The 18,254-nt window shown below is 30.8% G+C and overlaps 1 protein-coding gene and 1 long non-coding RNA gene across 2 annotated transcripts in view; both read right to left on the reverse strand.

The window, feature by feature from the left end:
• Positions 1–4,303: 4,303 nt before the first annotated feature.
• The window catches only part of LOC127703927 (uncharacterized), a 64,596-nt gene continuing 50,645 nt past the window's right edge, over positions 4,304–18,254 (reverse strand). The window contains exon 2 of the long non-coding RNA XR_007983132.1: positions 4,304–5,027. This is a non-coding gene — a long non-coding RNA (uncharacterized LOC127703927). The remainder of the gene's footprint in view (positions 5,028–18,254) is intronic.
• Positions 6,015–18,175, reverse strand: LOC127702897 (ankyrin repeat and SOCS box protein 8-like). Its single transcript, XM_052207206.1, has 5 exons — positions 18,095–18,175; positions 14,198–14,436; positions 11,667–11,860; positions 9,469–9,597; positions 6,015–8,329 (listed from the first exon to the last, which is right to left on the reverse strand). The coding sequence occupies exons 2-5, from the start codon at positions 14,388–14,390 to the stop codon at positions 8,069–8,071; spliced, it is 777 nt and encodes a 258-aa protein (XP_052063166.1). The 5' UTR covers positions 14,391–14,436; positions 18,095–18,175; the 3' UTR covers positions 6,015–8,068.

Consider the following 18,254-nt stretch of genomic DNA (forward strand, 5'->3'; position numbering starts at 1 on the left):
CTAAATGGTTTGAGCCATAACCCCCCAAAGCCAATCCTATCCATCCCTTTGTGGTATAATGTCAGAGAGATCCATACACTCAAACACAAGTTATTGTCAGGAAGTTACAAAAATGCCTATTTTTGGCCCCTAATTCCTTAACTGTTGGTACCATAACCCCCAAAATCAATCCCAATCTTCCTTTTGTGGTATTGAACCTTATGGTAAAATTTCATAGAGATCCATTAACTTAAACTCAAGTAATTGTCCGGAAACTAAATGCGTCTTCAGACGAACCAGACGACATGATAGCATTATACGACGCAAAAAAATTTTTGCGGTCGTTTAAAAAGGTATGGAAATCTTATCTGACAGAATGACTGAGTGCAAATCTATAGTCCCCTTCAGCTTTCCAATTTGGGAAATAAATTTTGAATATTGCATTGTAACATTATACACAGGAAAAAGTTACTGACATTTGACTGTTGTGGCAGCACTTGTCATGTGATCAAAACAACCATAAAGATAACTGAAATTTGCCTCTGTTATTCAGAAAAAGAACAAGAATGCCTGGATTGTTATACTAAGCAACTTGTAATGCAAAGTATTGGAAAACAGGAAATAGGTGCCTGACAGACCCAAAAAGGCCACATACATTATAACTCATCATTGTTGAGCTGCTTTATCAAATATTGAGTCATTCTGTTCAGTTTCTGAGAGTAGTGTGACATAATTATATGTTGGACAAATGGGCAGACAAATTGATTTCAATACTGTAAATTCAGAAATTATTGCGTCCATTTATTATTGCGATTTTGTCACTTTAGACTAAAATGCGATTTCAATTTTTGTAATATTGAGAAAAATCCTGTTTAATTCATATAAAAAATTTCAAAATGCGAGTTTAAATTATTGCGATTATAACTCTGTCGCATTTTTCGCAATAATAAAAACAACGCAATAATTTCTGAATTTACAGTATAGCCCCCACTCTAGGAGTGGGGGTATATATAATTACAAACTATTTACAGATGACAACTAACACAATTGGAAGCAAATACATGTAATCAAGCGAGAAAAAATAAACTCTGTGTCTTTTGTTTTTCACATTTATTTATAATCAACAAATGAAATCATGATCAGTGTTTATATAAAATTTAATATGTATATATGTATATATATATTAATCTGACAACATAAACCACCAACACCAAACACTACAGTAACATTTTCGGACACTGTTATGAAAAATGTTCAAACAAACAATATGACATACACATTTTTTATATTCATACAAGTTTTGTTTCTGTACAAGTTCTTTTAAAGATATTGGTATTGTTACATCAACAAATTTTAATCATACAACTAATTGAAAGAAATTAAATATACATGTATAACATGAAAATTATCATTGCAAGTTAAATAACTTAACACCTACAACCTTAAGACAGGAATAAAGAAACAGCTATGGAGAGAATACTGTCTTTTTTTAAATTTATTGTGAAAGAAATACAAAATGTATAACCTTTCCACAGAAACAGTTCCTCTTTGTCAGGCTATTTTAATTTTTGCAAGTTGACCTGTCTCATTGTATAAATACAATAGCTATTGTTCTCTGTGGAGTTTATTCAATAGGACCTTTTAAAATTTTTCCTTGAATATGATAACAATAATTTGGTGCAAAGATATTATTGACACACTTTCAGAGGGAAATCTAGAAACACAAATGTGTAGTAACAAATGAGATGTGGATAAATGCAAATGTGAAAGAAACCAAACTTCACAAGGACTCTTGTTAAAAGTTATTTTAAGTCATATTTTTATCAAATTATGTGACAAGAAATATTACACATAAGTATATAAACATATTTAGGTGTAATAAATGAAAGAGGAGAATAAAAAATGTGATTTTGGAAAAAATGGGAAAATGAGATTACTTAAAATTATAAAAACTGTAATTAATATGCATGTTCCATCATAAGAGGAATAAATCTTTTTATTTTATCATAACATTAATTTGATTTAGTCAGGTCTACTTGATATTTGGAAAACTTTACTACACATAAGGCCAAGTATTTCACAAAAAGATATGTCCATGTAAGTAGCTTTTTATGAATTATCAACAAAGTTTTCAAAATATTTAAAACAGTTGTAACATGGAGAATAATTGTTGAAAAAAATGCAGAATTACATGAGAAAGATTGTCAATGCACAAGTAAGCATATGATACATGTAAGGCAGTTATAGTGATAATTCTCATCATATAAGGCCATATACCAGAGAATACTTCTCATTCTCTTTCCATATTAAGATAAAATGCTTCGCTGGGGCGCAGCTTGATACGACCGCAGAGGTCGAACCCTGAACAGTTGGGGCAAGTATGGACACAACATTCAAGCTTGATACAGCTCTGAATTTGGATTGTTATTAAATATTTGACACAGCATAGGTTTCTGACACAGAAAGAATGTGGTCTAAGAACTTGAATTTTTTTAATTTACCTATTATGGTCCAATGTCCAAAATCAAAATACATGGTTAGATTCAGCATATCAAAGAACCCCATATATTCAATTTTTGTTAAAATCAAACAAAGTTTAATTTTGGACCCCAACTTGGACAAACTTGAAAACTGGGCCCATAATCAAAAATCTAAACACATGTTTAGATTCAGCATATCAAAGAACCCCAAGAATTCAATTTTTGCTAAAATCAAACTAAGTTTAATTTTAGACCCTTTGGACCTTAATGTAGACCAATTTAAAAAACGGGACTTAAAATTAAAAATCTAAATACACGGTTAGATTGGGAATATCAAAGAACCCCAATAATTCAGTTTTTGATGAAATCAAACAAAGTTTAATTTTGGACCCTTTTGACCTCAATATGAACCAATTTGATAGCGGGGCCCACAAATAAAAATTCTAAATTCATGGTTAGATTCAGCATATCAAAGAACCCCATATATTCAATTTTTGTTGAAATCAAAAAAAGTTTAATTTTGGACCCCAACTTGGACCAACTTGAAAACTGGGCCAATAATCAAAAATCTAAACACATGTTTAGATTCAGCATATCAAAGAACCCCAAGAATTCAATTTTTGTTAAAATCAAACTAAGTTTAATTTTGGACCCTTTGGACCTCAATGAAGACCAATTTAAAAAACGGGACCCAAATTAAAAATCTAAAAACACGGTTAGATTTGGCATATCAAAGAACCCCAATAATTCAATTTTCGATGAAATCAAACAAAGTTTAATTTTGGACCCTTTTGACCTCAATATGAACCAATTTGATAGCGGGACCTACAAATAAAAAATCTAAATACATGGTTAGATTCAGCATATCAAAGAACCTCATATATTCAATTTTTGTTGAAATCAAACAAAGTTTAATTTTGGACCCCAATTTGGACCAACTTGAAAACTGGGCCCATAATCAAAAATCTAAATACATGTTTAGATTCAGCATATCAAAGAACCCCATATATTCAATTTTTGTTGAAATCAAAAAAAGTTTAAATACTGGACCCTATCTTGGACCAACTTGAAAACAGGGCCCATAATCAAAAATCTAAACACATGTTTAGATTCAGCAAATCAAAGAACCCCAAGAATTCAATTTTTGTTAAAATCAAACTAAGTTTAATTTTGGACCCTTTGGACCTCAATGTAGACCAATTTAAAAAACAGGACCCAAAATTAAAAACCTAAATACACGGTTAGATTTGGAATATCAAAGAACCCCAATAATTCAATTTTAGATGAAATCAAACAAAGTTTTTTTTTGGACCCTTTTGACCTCAATATGAACCAATTAGATAACGGGGTCCACAAATAAAAAATCAAAATACATGGTTAGATTCAGCATATCAAAGAACCCCATATATTCAATTTTTGTTGAAATCAAACAAAGTTTAATTTTGGACCCCAATTTGGACCAACTTGAAAACTGGGCCAAAAATCAAAAATCTAAATACATGTTTAGATTCAGCATATCAAAGAACCTCATATATTCAATTTTTGCTAAAATCAAACAAAGTTTAATTTTGGACCCTTTGGACATTAATGTAGACCAATTTGAAAACTGGACCCAAAATTAAAAATCTAAATACACTGTTAGATTCGGCATAACAAATAAATAAATGTGATCAAAGATTTTACAAATCTAATGCGCCATACTGTGCAATTAAAGATTACTTCTTGAAATTTTTTAATATTTGAAATTTGAAAAAAAAATAATATTTGAAGAATAATTCTTTTTAATTTCTGAAATCTGAAATGAGAAAAAATTGGCCCCCCACAATTTTTTTTTATCCACACCCCCCCCCCCCCCCCCCCCCCTTTTCCCCCAAAAAAATTCTTTCCCTCAAGATATGGTCATAATCTCAATTCAAATTTCCAATGGAGATGGCAACCATAATTACCCATTTAAATTTACCATAGTGCTAACTTAATCATGTTAATCTATTTTATAATAGAATTAATAAAAATATAGTGTCAAATCTTTCATATGGATTTTTTTGTAAAAAAAAAAGATGAAAACATTTGCAGATATTTTTACTGGTCTTCCTTTATAAATATGCATTTCTTTAAACATAATTTAAAAGCAGTGTAAGGGAAGTAACCAAAACGTTGTATTTGGATTACCTCCCTTACACTGTTTTAGATTATCTTTATTGTTCATTAACCATTACTTTATACATAATTTAAAAGCAGTGTAAGGGAGATAATTTCAATGATGTATTTGATTTATCTCCCTTACACTGCTTTAAATTATGTTTTGTACTAAAGTATTTGTCCATTAACCAGGACAACCTTGTTTTTCCCCCTTTTTTGCCCCTAATTCCTAAACGGTTTGAGCCATAACCCCCCAAAGCAAATCCTAACCATCCCTTTGTGGTATGGAAACTTGTAGTATAATTTCAGAGAGATCCATACACCGTTCCACAGTTATTGTCTGGAAACTAGAAAATGCTCATTTTTGGCCCCTTTTTGGCCCCTTATTCCTTAACTGTTGGTACCATAACCCCCAAAATCAATCCCAACCTTCCTTTTGTGGTATTTAACCTTATGGTCAAATTTCAAAAAGATCCATTCACTTAAACTAAAGTTAGAGTGCGAAAACCAATATGTATTTGGACGACGACGCCGGACTACGACGACGACGACGCCAACGTCATACCAATATACGACCACAAAATTTTTTTGCGGTCGTATAAAAACATGTAGGACTGTTCCAGCAATAAATGTATATGGTTGCAGAAGACACTTTTAGTCCAAAATCGGGCAATGCAAAGTTGTCAAATTTGACATTTTCTGAAGCATTCAATGAATATCAAATTTTAACCCTCTTACATACACATCATTTTCAACTGAATATGCAATATGTTATTAGGCAAATTTTCAAAAACCTTCCCCATCAATCTTTATTATTGACTAGAGTGCCCTTTGACCTTGTCATACTTTCATTTATGGTACAAACCTGATTATTATTTTAAACAATCATAATATTTCTTTTCAATTGTTTTATTCTACTAGCTTAAAGTATGTCAATATAAATCAAAACACTTAATATTCCACAAGTAAGCTAGAACCTATCATAATGTCTGCATCTTTCTTTGGCTCTTTATAAAATGGGATGATTAAATGCACTTTTATAGCTCTTATAAATAAATATTTAAAATGAAATGACAAAACACACACATGTTAATCAATTGAACATATAACATTTTTAAAGCTATGCAGTAATTTACTGCTTAACCGAAAATGTTCCCTTTTGGACAAATCATCCTTAAAATTTAATGTCCAAGCAGAGTATACCCATTTGTATTAACATTATATATGCATGTATATTACTTATATCCCCTAATTTCAAATCTTGAAAAAAAAACTTCAGTAATCAGCATTGGTCCCATTTTAATTGTGACAAGATTACCAAAGAGACAAAAACAGAAATCTTCAATACTTAATAATATAGAAAAACAGTGAAATAAAACTGTAGGTTAAAAGTAAAAAGTAACTCATAACAACATAAAACTTTTAAAACATGTTATTTGGCACATGCAAACTTTATAAATCATATAGCCTTCCAAATGAAAAACATTCAAAAGCTTTCATAACAAAATCTCAAACAACAGAAAATAAAATAAAAGGCAACACAATCGCTTTCAACACAATCCCTTTCAACACAATCGCTTTAAACACAATCCCTTTGTCCTATTTATTCTCTCGTAGTACTTCTAAATGTAAAAAAACAAAAATAATATAACCTCTTGACATCAACTTCACTGCCTGTACCCTCAAATTGTGCCATTTTATAACATTTTCTCAAGAATTTAGGTGTACAGATTTTTTCTAATGAATAGTTTGTCATAATTAACCTGCTTTAACATAATAAGCTAGACTATGTATAAATGTTTGTAAGAAAATAAAGTTCAATGTCACAACTTAAATTTTGCAATTTAAATTTTATAAAACCGTTAAAAAAAAATACTAATGTAGTACTAACATTGCTCAGATGGAACTCATGTTTATCTAATCTAAACCTGTCCTAAGTCAGGAATCTGATTACAGTAGTTGTCGTCTGTTTATGTAGTTCATACGTGTTTCTCGTTTCTCGTTTTTATATAGATTAGATCGTTGGTTTTTCAGTTTGAATGGTTTTACACTAGTAATTTTTTGGGGCCCTTTATAGCTTGCTGTTCGGTGTGAGCCAATGCTCCGTGTTGAAGGCCGTACCTTGACCTATAATGGTTTACTTTTATAAATTGTAACTTGGATGGAGAGTTGTCTCATTGGCATTCATACCACATCTTCCTATATCTATATAAAGTTACCTTATGCAAGCTGATTTATGTGAGTAATATTGAGATCAATTTCTAATATAACTTTAAATAGCTGTAGATAATTTGGTGTTGCTTATTCAGTGCATATGATACCTGTTACTGTCATGATTATGCTTTGTGATTTATGAATGTCATTTATAATATTCTTTGTTTATTCATTACAAAACAAGATTGATTATATAATTGATAGTCAGATGATTTGGCTGAAATGATTTTTACTAATAATTTTTTTATAAGATCTGATTGATAGTTCATATAAAATAAACAATTACTGGTGTGCAAATATAAATTCTTCATGTTTGTACACTGTGTAAATAAGGGCTGTTCCAAAATTGATAGTAGTGAAGGGATGAGAGGTACTCAAATTAAAAATTATGGGTGGTTGCATTTTCCTTCAAATTTGGAAAAAATTGTAAAAAAAAATGCAAATTTTATATACCGTAATGCGTGGTTGGGGTCTAAAAAAAGTGCCTCCCATGCATTTAATTCAAAAAAGAATGAACTAAACAAGTAAATCCTAAAGAAAAATACTGGATTTAGGTACTGGTACATTGTGTGCAATTCTATAAATTATTAATAAGCCCTGGAGTTTAAGCTAAAACGATTTGGTCCCTGTTCCTAAATAAAAATCAAAATGTTTCATCTAAAGTTGTTATGATGGACTTAAAATTAACTGACATTGACAAAAGATAACACATGCCTGAACAACGCATGCATGCATGAAAAATATAAATATAATGCATAAATTGTGATTTTAACAAAAAATTATATACTTTCACACATGTATTAAATTATATCAAGCTGTAATAACAATATGCAAATAATATGAAATAACAAAGAGCAAAACAAAACATTTTCCTAAATCACCAGCAATTACCCTGGTTTACTCGACAAGGTCAAGATGACTTTCAAATAAATTGTTTGTATTGCAGCAGACATAATTCAATAATGTACTATCTAAATCTTCTGTACATAAGAGTAAAGACATGCATGCTTATATTTGACAAATATGAACATTTCACTCAGTACCCAAACACTTTTACACAGTACAGTACATATAACATTGGCAAATATCAAATTTATTTGTTATCCAACAAATTAAGACAGAATCATATTTCAACAGAAGCCAACATTTTGTCTACTAAAAGTGATCACAAAAACTAAATTTTAAATGTGAATATATGCTATAAATTGTATATTTAAATAATATAACCTTGAAATTAAAATCATTATGCTATCACATTAAGATTGACAAAGCACATTAAAGCTTGAAGGACTAGATTGTTTCTGTGGCTGAGACTCATACTCAGCCAACGATAAATAGTCTTTCAATGTCTTTGGGACTGCAAGATATTTAATTTTTACATTAGGATGTTCTTTCATTCTTTGTCTAATATTTACTCGACACAACTGTTGCAAAGAAGGTGGATTTTTGGAAAGGCTTGACAAATAATTGCAAAATTCTTTATGACTGTTCAACTGCCTTGGAATCTCCCCAGTTTTCTGAAATATACAATAATTATAAAGAAATATGCTCTTCTGCCTTCTAAAGTAACAAAATGATTGACATGAAAAATAACTTTTATAAATATCACCTGTGACAATGAGATTCAAAGAACTTATTCAAGAAAAAGATAATTAAGAGCTGCTCTTTTTGTTAAATATCTAAATGATTTAAGGATATTACAGTAGAGGTAGAGAAAACAAATTCACTTATTATAGGGAATAGCACTATCACATTCGGAGTCACAGATTTTACTCCAAAATTCTTCCTAAAGATCTTGAACATAATTACTGTGTGGCTGTTTAAGGAGGTAGACCTAGGTTAAGGGAAATAACTCTTAAGATTATCAGTACGTTTGTGTCAGCCATTTTCATAAATATGTTCTAAGCTTCTAGGATACATAGATTATTTCCAATCTGTTTCAGGTAAATGCTTAAAATTCATTGACGAAACTTGACTTTTACAAACGCATAACTGATTTAAAGAGTTATCTCCCTGAACCAAGGTCTACCCCCTTAAAAAGAGTATGGTGTTGATGGTACATTTTTAGTACATTCCAATGAATTTATCTTTTCTGGTTTTATTGTACTCTGGTGTTGCTCTCTCATTGACATATATCTCATATTATTCATAGTTTGTTTGTTTGTTAAAAGACATTTTCAGTGCACTGGCTAAATCATGGCAGCCATTTGTAATTGGTGGAGAAAAGCCGTAATAAATATAAAGAACCACTGAACTACCATTCATAGTTACCCTTTCATGAATGGATAGATTTTAGCACTATAAGAAGATTTTACTGTTCTAGACAAAGTTGTTATAAGAGTCATTCCCTTATTGGGTAGTTATTTCTATGTAGCTTGAAAACACATTTTCATACTTTATTCTTTCACATATATTTCTTTAAGGTCAACAAACCGATCACACTCAGGATTAATTGAGAATTGAAATATATCAATACCCATTTCTACTATCTTTCAATCATACATAAAGTATATTGCATAAAGAATGAAAAATAAACACATTTCCAAAGAGATTGTAGAGAAAATACCTGCTATAATGATAGAAAACTTTTAAAGGGAAGATAATCTGTAGAGAACTAAAACAGAGAATAACATGAACAAAAATAATAAGACTATACCTTATTCCTGACCTCAGGTGATGCACCTGAGGCCAACAGATATTTCATCACTTCAATTTGTCCACTGGTGGCAGCTAAGTACATTGGTGTCACACCCCAGTTATCTGCTAAATTTACATCTGCACCATGCTATTTAAAGAATACAAAACTACTAGTACTATTCATAATTATTTTCTTGAAGAGTCATAATTTTCTTTTATAGTGATGCTTATTTTCGGTTTTTAATAGGAAATGATTGGAAAATCCCAGAGTGTTTTTATAAAAGGAAGTACTGGCAATCTGTAAAATATTTACGTAAGAACAAAGGTGCATTGTGTTTACCGTAAAAGTATTATTTTGTGAAGTACAAATTTATATATTGTAGTGAGGATCCAATTTTCCTTTAATTCCAGTTAATTCTTTATCTTCTTCCTGTTAGTGTTCTCCCTAGGCCCTTAAAAGGCTGCCTCCCGTGATGTTTAATTTTTTAGCATGGTGCTATCGGTCTAACCGTGATGAATAATTTTTGTACGTGGTGCTAAAATTTTCAGTAAAAAAATCATAAATCAATAAAGTTTTAAACGACTTGTTAAATCTTTTCTGTGTGGTATATTAAAGATTCCGGGTGAAATTTGACCAGTTCAAACCAGTTCAACCAAGATTGTTTACACCACATGATCGATTTACCTTATGAGGTTAACCTTGTTGATTGGATTTAATCTATGCAATTAATACAAGTTACATGATTCTTTTGTTCTCTTCATATCACATAACCCAGTTAGTTCACGTAGAATATTCAAGTTTATTTACAATTAATTGCAATCTATTTTATAAATAAAATGCATGACTGTACCTTCAAACTGGAAATCTATATCCATAATTAATGAATAACAGAAGTAATCTTGCAAATTCTATCCATAAGCACATGTTAAATCTATTTATATCTACTTCCTGTCATTTAGGCGGGAAAATAGAGAGACTTTGTTGATGACATTGAATATGGTTACTTACAAGATAAATTTATATAATAGATTTAGGAATTCTTTTTAAATGGATCATGACAAATAAAGATTTAAATTTCAGTACAGTATTAAGTCTGTATCTATGTTTGATTATCACCAAAGACAAGAAAGGTTAATATTTACATGAATCTTTATTGGCAAAATGTTTTAAAATTTATGAAAAATTTCTTATTAAAAGTTAAGATTGAAATTGGTTCAAATAATATTATTCTTGCTAATTTTATATCTCCTTATGGCAGGAATCCTTTCACATACACTTTTTTTCTAGAAACTAGAAAGTTTTTAAGAAAGTTTTTTAAATTGAACATTTTTGTTCTCTTTTGAATGATATTTTATTTTTATTGATCATGGATTTTATAAAAGATTTGATTACTTTAAATTTAGATGAATATTTTGTAATGAATCATGTTTTATTTATTTTTAAAATATATTAAAGTATACAAACTGTTTATTGATTTACTTCTTTTTTACCAATAATTTTCTGACTCAATGTCTACATAACACAGTACCACAGTACTATTAAAACAAAAAAAGACATAAAAACTACAGTAACTAGAAATATAGCTAAGCAACGGGACACGACACAACTGATTGTATGAATCATTTCACCAAGCTGTCCACACGTGTTACCCTGGTGCTATCCAAAAATCCCGAGGAAAACACTGTGTTAATACAACGAATTCGATCAAGTCCAAGGAGAAAAAGTCTAGAATTGGTTTCAAAAACTGCTTCCAATTACTTCTGTTGGACAGGAAGGAAAATCACTGATATCTTGTCATTAATAGAGTTGGACTGACACAAGGTATCCAACTTTTTACCGATTTGTGAGTCTTTGGTTTTAAATTTTAATAGTTCTCCTGTGCAGCTCGCAAAGAGAGGCACCATTTCAGATAACTGTTGTATCATATTTTAACAGTCTTATTAGTTGTGTAAAGATATGTTGAGGCAGGTTGAGGTGAAGAAACCTTTAAAATTGTGTGATTTTCCAATTTTTGGATGAATCTCAGATCTATACTGGTAAAATCTGTCATAGTCATTATGTATTTTTGATCCAGAAAGCCATTTATTAACACTTCTTTGCTATTCCTTGTTTAACCTTTTATAAAATTTACTTGACATGCCTTTACACAGTCAAAGCAGTTAACAAAATCTTTAATAAGTAAAAAAAAAACATACAAAAATCAAATATGAACTTACCTTAATAAGTAGTAAGGCACATTCTGGATATAAACTGACTACTGCATGAAGTGGAGATCCACCATGGCGACATTTTGTGTTAACTGAGGCACCAAACTTTAATAATTCCTCTACACAACCTTTATGACCTTTGTATGCAGCCCAATATAAAGGTGTCTTTCCATAATAGTCTTTTTTATTCAAGTTAATAGTACCTAATATAAATATAAAAAAATGTCACAACTAAAATTTTAATCTAGAAAATCAGTAAAAAAGCACTTTTTTAATTCATGTTCCATATTTATAATCTGAATAAACAAGCATTCTGAGAGTATTGCCGGGTAAAAATTCATTATACTGGAACAAAATGCTAACTTGTTCTATAACTTGTCATGGTGTAAACAAAATGAAAATATCAAGTCAATATCTTCAAGAATGACTACAAAACAGTGTGCAAAACTGAATATATGATTGAATTTTTTCAAGTCCAAGGACCATAACTCTGCACCAAATTATCAGACCGAAACAAAAATTTGAACTTGATCTGTAACTTGTCATGATAAAACTATATACATGTACCAATTGTCAATCAATATCTTCAAGCATAATGAAAATAAGTGTGGAAAACCTATAACACTCTAACATTAGATATGATTAATAGTTCTCTAAAATAAGATATGATTAATAGTTCTCTAAAATAAGATATGATTAATAGTTCTCTAAAATAAGATATGATTAATAGTTCTCTAAAATTAGATATGATGTAATACAATGTATATCTATTTTCAAATTACAATCAAATATAATTAATAGTTCCAAATATTTTTTCTTTCATTTGTCACAAACTAATATAGATTTGTAACTTATCAATAAAATGTCAACAACTTTTATCTACACAATGTAATGTAATGAAATATATACCTTAATAAAAATAGATTATTATCTAATTAAAGGATTTCACTTAATAAAAAAAAATATATATATATACATGTATACGTAGCATTCAGAAAATTAGTTTATACAAAATAACATATAAACCTGTCACAAAATTCCTCAATCTACCAAAGACTGTCTTTTAAAAAATGAGTTATCTCCCTTTGTACAGATATATGGTTTAACATAGTACTCTAACATTAGTTATGGAGTTTTTTTATGGACCATAACTCTGGACTAAATCATCAGACCGAAACAAAATTCAAACTTGATCTATAACTTGTCATGATAAAACTATATACCAAATATCAAATCAATATCTTCAAGAACGAAGAAAACAAATTGCTTCGCTGAGCGCAGCTGTATATGACCGCAGATGTCCAACCCTGAAAAGTTGGGGCCAAAATGGACACAATATTCATGCTTGATACAGGTCTGAATTTGGATTGTAATTAAATTTTTGACACATAATAGGTTTCTTACACAGAATAACAGTAGTCAAAGAACTTCAAATTGGTTATATGATTTGAATTTATATTCAATTTTATGCTTTTGTGCAATACACTATGCGAATTGACCCCCCCCCCCCAAAAAAAAAAAATTTTACCCCGTTTTTTTGCGTTTGTGCAATACACTATGCTGTTGAATATTAACCCCCCCCCCCCCAAAAAAAAAATATTTGAAATTTCTTTTAATTTCTGAAATTTGAAATGAGAAAGATTGTCCCCCTCCAATTTTTTTCACCTCCCCCTTTCCCTTATTCCAAAAAATAATTCTTTCCCTCAAGTTATGGTCAGTATCTCAGACAATCATCATTTCTTAATGCATAATTTACAAGCAGTGTAAGGGAGGTAATCAAACATTGATATTTAAATTGATTTGGATTTTGATTTGGATTACCTCCCTTACACTGCTTTTAAATTGTCTTAATTGTCCTTTAACCAGAAAAACCCTTGTTTTTCCCCTTTTTTTGCCCCTAATTCCTAAATGGTTTGAGCCATAACCCCCCAAAGTCAATCCTAACCATCTCTTTGTAGTATGGGAACTTGTGGTATAATTTCAGAGAGATTCATACACTTTAACACAAGTTATTGTCTGGAAACTACAAAAATGCTTATTTGGGCCCCTTTTTTGGCCCCTAATTCCTAAACAGTTGGGACCATAACCCCCAAAATCAATCCCAACCTTCCTTTAATGGTTATAAACCTTGTATTAAAATTTTATTGATTTCTATTTATTATACTAAAGTTATTATCCGGAAACCATCTGTCTTCGGACGACGCTGACGACAACAACGTGATACCAATATACGACCAAAATTTTTTTAATTTTTGCGGTCTTATAAAAAGTGTGGAAAATTGAGTTGCCGGACTGACGGATAGACAGACGGACAGAGTGCAAACCTAAAGTCCCCTTCGACTTCGTCGGTAGGGGACTAAAAAAATGTGATGTAGACACCAATAATTTTTTTTTTTCATACCATACCAGGTTAATTTTGTACATTCCACAACAGTTTAAATTTTGTAGATTCCATACCAATTTCAACAAAAAATTAAGTCAGACAACAGATATGGTGACATAAAATTGTTGAAAATGCTATGCTTGTATTTTCACATTACCAGATTTGTGTATAATTTCTTGAATTCTTCGGACATTTCCATGACTTGCTGCATAGTGAAGATCAGTCCAGTTGTAGTTATAGCTAGGGGGAGGTAATTTGTAGCAATACAAATAGCTTGATGGCTTGCTCTGTGTTGAGAAAGTTGGTGGGTTGTATTCGCACCATATCAAACTACTGGCCTTGCCCCCCATCACAGCTTGCCAGGCATCAGGGCTTGAGGTGCATTTAGTAAGGCACCTGAAAAAGAAATATTTCATTTTATTTCTTTTCTTTATTATTTTGAGAAAAGTAGATAAAATTGGATACAGTATTTCTCCAATAAAGTTCAATACTACATGTATAACTTACAAGGCTTTTGCAATGTTCAAGTAATGATTTCAAAAGGATAAGATCTCAAAAAATGTTTATACAAGTATGTACAAAATGGAACAAAACTGACATATATCTTAAATTTATAGTCTTTATCATCAATAAAAGCAGTATTAAAGTGTTATTAAATGGGTGTTTTCTTATTAATCCTGTATTATGTTCAAGTTTAGTCGTATTGGGTCGAGGATAGCTATATTGACACTGATCAAGACCCAATACGACTGTACGAGGACATAAAATACAGGATAAATTATGAAAACACCAATTTTATGACACCTTTATTAACCAATGACTTAAAAAATAACCAACCAAAAGCAGACGGAGGATAAACATGACTCATACAGGATCAATATGAAATATTTGGGTTAATTATCATTTTAATGCAAGGAATGATGAATAACCTGAAAAAATAACAATGTGTGATGAATTACCTTTTATTCACCGGTAAAAAAAACTTTGAGCCTCTCGATTTTTATCTCGAGTTATCTCCCATCAAAATGACGTCACTGACGTATGTAAACAAAACAGCAACGTCCAGGTTAAAACTGCTCCATGGATTGAAGTGACTAAGAAACAAGTATTTGAAATCCATCTCATGGCGAGGATAGCTTTCACAAATGAAACTTTTCAAGGCCACCCATACTTTACAGAAAAAGTCTTCATTTGATGTACATATGAAATACATGTATTTTCTTTAAGTCACAAAATAATTCTCTAACGTAAGTGTTTTGACTTGTAAATTATTTGTTGCTACAGTAAGACATGTATAAGAGCTTCTTTAACATGTATTTTCAATGGTTCGAAGGGCCCTTTGGAATAATTGAACAAATGTGACCCATTCAAAGTGGTGCATATCCAAGATTGTCAACCGTAAAAATTTCTCTCACTTCGGACTGTGCCCTAAGAGAAATATAATCCTTTATTGTTGACAAGTCTGGATAATCACACTTTATACAGTCCATAATTGTATTTATCCTGCAATCAGCTAACTATTGTACAAATAACAGGTACACAAATAAATTTTTGCTTTATTTGTACTTGTACAAATAAAGTCTCCTGTTACCCCCCGCTTCCATGTTGAGCAAGCGGTAATGTGGATATTTCTTTTTGCGTATCAGTTCATTTTGGGGTCCTCCTTGCGGTCCGCGTTTAAACCTTGTCGATTTCTTTGAAAAATTAGAGACAATGATTTAGATTTTAACAACTAAAGTTTCAAGTGTTGGGTGTAAATTTCAGGATAAAAACAATATATGTACAATGTCGGAAAATATAAAATTTATTTGTACTCGCTACGAAACAGGAGAAAAGCTCGGCGAGCCTCGGTTTTCGTCCTGTTTCTAAAGCTCATACAAATAAATTTTATATTTCCCGACAATGTACATATATTGTATATATACTCGAAGAAAAAATAGTATAACATTTGAAAAATAACAACAACATTAACATCAAACATGTTGAAATGTAATATTTCGCATACACAAATCCATTTTCTGACACATTTCTGAATAAAAAAATAATTTAAATCCTGTATTAAGTAAAAATTCTGTATTATCCAGCTTTTCTGTATTAGACCTGTATTAATGACCAGCTCTCAGACACAAGTAATCATATCAAATGAACAAATTATGATGTATTTTAAGTCATTGGTTAATAATACACCATACATAATAAGAGTTTTAGGGTAATATCTATCGGTTCTCTAATTCATAATGAGTTTTTGGAAGTTCTCTGAAATTTGATATACCAGAAAAGTAACCCTCCTTTTAGGGATAGTTACTCGTTTGGGTAACTATTCCCCATTTAACTGGTTGTCCCCTGTCTGTTAAGGTTCATGTGGACCCTTTGGCTAAAATGGCTGCATTTTCACCTCAAAATTTACTCTGAGTACAGATAAACCTGTGTATCTGTAAAAGTTTTAAGGCATAGCCAGTGTTCTAGAATTCCCATTTCCCGTCACCCATGGCAAGTTGATTTAGGGGACGGGAAAGTGGAAATTCAAACCTTTGTTGTCCGTGGGCAAGTAAAATTAAATTACAGAAACTTCCTATTTATACAGATCAAAAGATTGATGTGGAACTGTTTGTATTCTTTTATTTCAATCAATGTTTCAAATCGAGATTGTTGTTGTTGGTGTAAATCATGCAGGGGTTCTAAAGTCTAGGGGAGAAAAACGTGTGCATGTGTTTTGCAATCACCGTCATAAATACGCTTGACAGCTAAGCAAGGAAAATCCGCGATGTCAAGTATCCATCCGATCTAGACGCAAAAATGGAACGCAAACGGTAAAAGATTTAATATCCTGATCTCAAATTCGTGATTTTTTGCGTATAATATTTGACAATATTATCCCTTTTTTGTGCCAATACATTTGAATTACTGATGTAATGTCACATTTATAAGAACTATCACTGTGTCAAACTAAAACTAATATATTTCAAAATAAAATAAATATATTCCATCAAATGTTTTGTATATCTAGATGAACATGACATTGAATTATCAACACAATCACAAGCTAGTTGGACAAACTAATTAATTTCAAAGGAAATAACAGAGTTCATAATCTCAAATCAAACTACATGTATAAACATGCAATAAAAGGAATAACAAAATTATGAAAACATTTTTAAAATAGTATAAAATTCAGGCAAAGTTCATTAAACATGTGGGAAAGTGAATTTTTGGTACCAACTTTCCAAGGGAAAGTTGCATATGTACAAAAATCCTAGAACACTGATAGCATGCCCTAGATAAATAAAATTCAAATATATTTCATGTTTTAGAAAATTAAAAACTTAACAGGATTTTGCAGTGCACTTTTTTTCATTCTTCCAGAAGGTGTCAAAATAAACTAAGTTGGGAAAGAGGTTTGAGAACTTCCCCACAGGTAATAATTGAAGTGAACTGTATTGATTGACCTGGACAATAGATACCTGACAATAATCAGTGATTTAAACTGTGTACCTGAGTGGACCATATCAAGTGAAACTGAACTGTTTGTTAATTTTATAATCTTATGCAGGGATGAAAAAAAGTGCACTGCAAAATCCAGTTAAGTTTTAAATTTTCTAAAACATACAATGCATTTGAATTTCATTTATCTAGGGCATGCTATGCCTTAAAACTTTTCCAGATGTACAGGTTTATCTGTACTCAGAGTAAATTTCGAGGTGAAAACGCAGCCATTTTAGCCAAAATGTCCACATGAACACCTAAAGCATCATTTTTACTTTTTATCTGATTGCTAAAAGGTATAACAAAAATAATACAGAATCGTTCTCATTCACAGGTAACACCTGCCTCATATTACATAACCTGTGCAGTGTATTTACCGGAGAAAATTGTACTGAAAAGTAAAAGAAGTATTTTTTTTATATAAACCCGACTATACAGCAACGGGAAGATATAAATTTTTGCCAAGGTGCCTGGTGGCAGTTCATCTGGTATGTTTAAGCATTGCGTGAAGAAAGAAAAGAGAATAGATATAATCATATATTACACTAATACACAATGAATCAGTAATTACTTGGTATATGGGACCAGACAAAAATTCTTTTCTGTATTTTTTTTACGAATGTTGTGGTTTTCTTCTTTCACTTCCGGTATACGTGTTTCGGCAAGCAGTAAAACAAATATCCCTTTTTTATCATCGGAAGTTTATTTCAAGATAAAATTACGATAACCTC

Source organism: Mytilus californianus, unplaced genomic scaffold (genome assembly GCF_021869535.1).
Source record: "Mytilus californianus isolate M0D057914Y unplaced genomic scaffold, xbMytCali1.0.p SCAF_1, whole genome shotgun sequence".
In the NCBI taxonomy this organism is placed as follows: domain Eukaryota; kingdom Metazoa; phylum Mollusca; class Bivalvia; order Mytilida; family Mytilidae; genus Mytilus; species Mytilus californianus.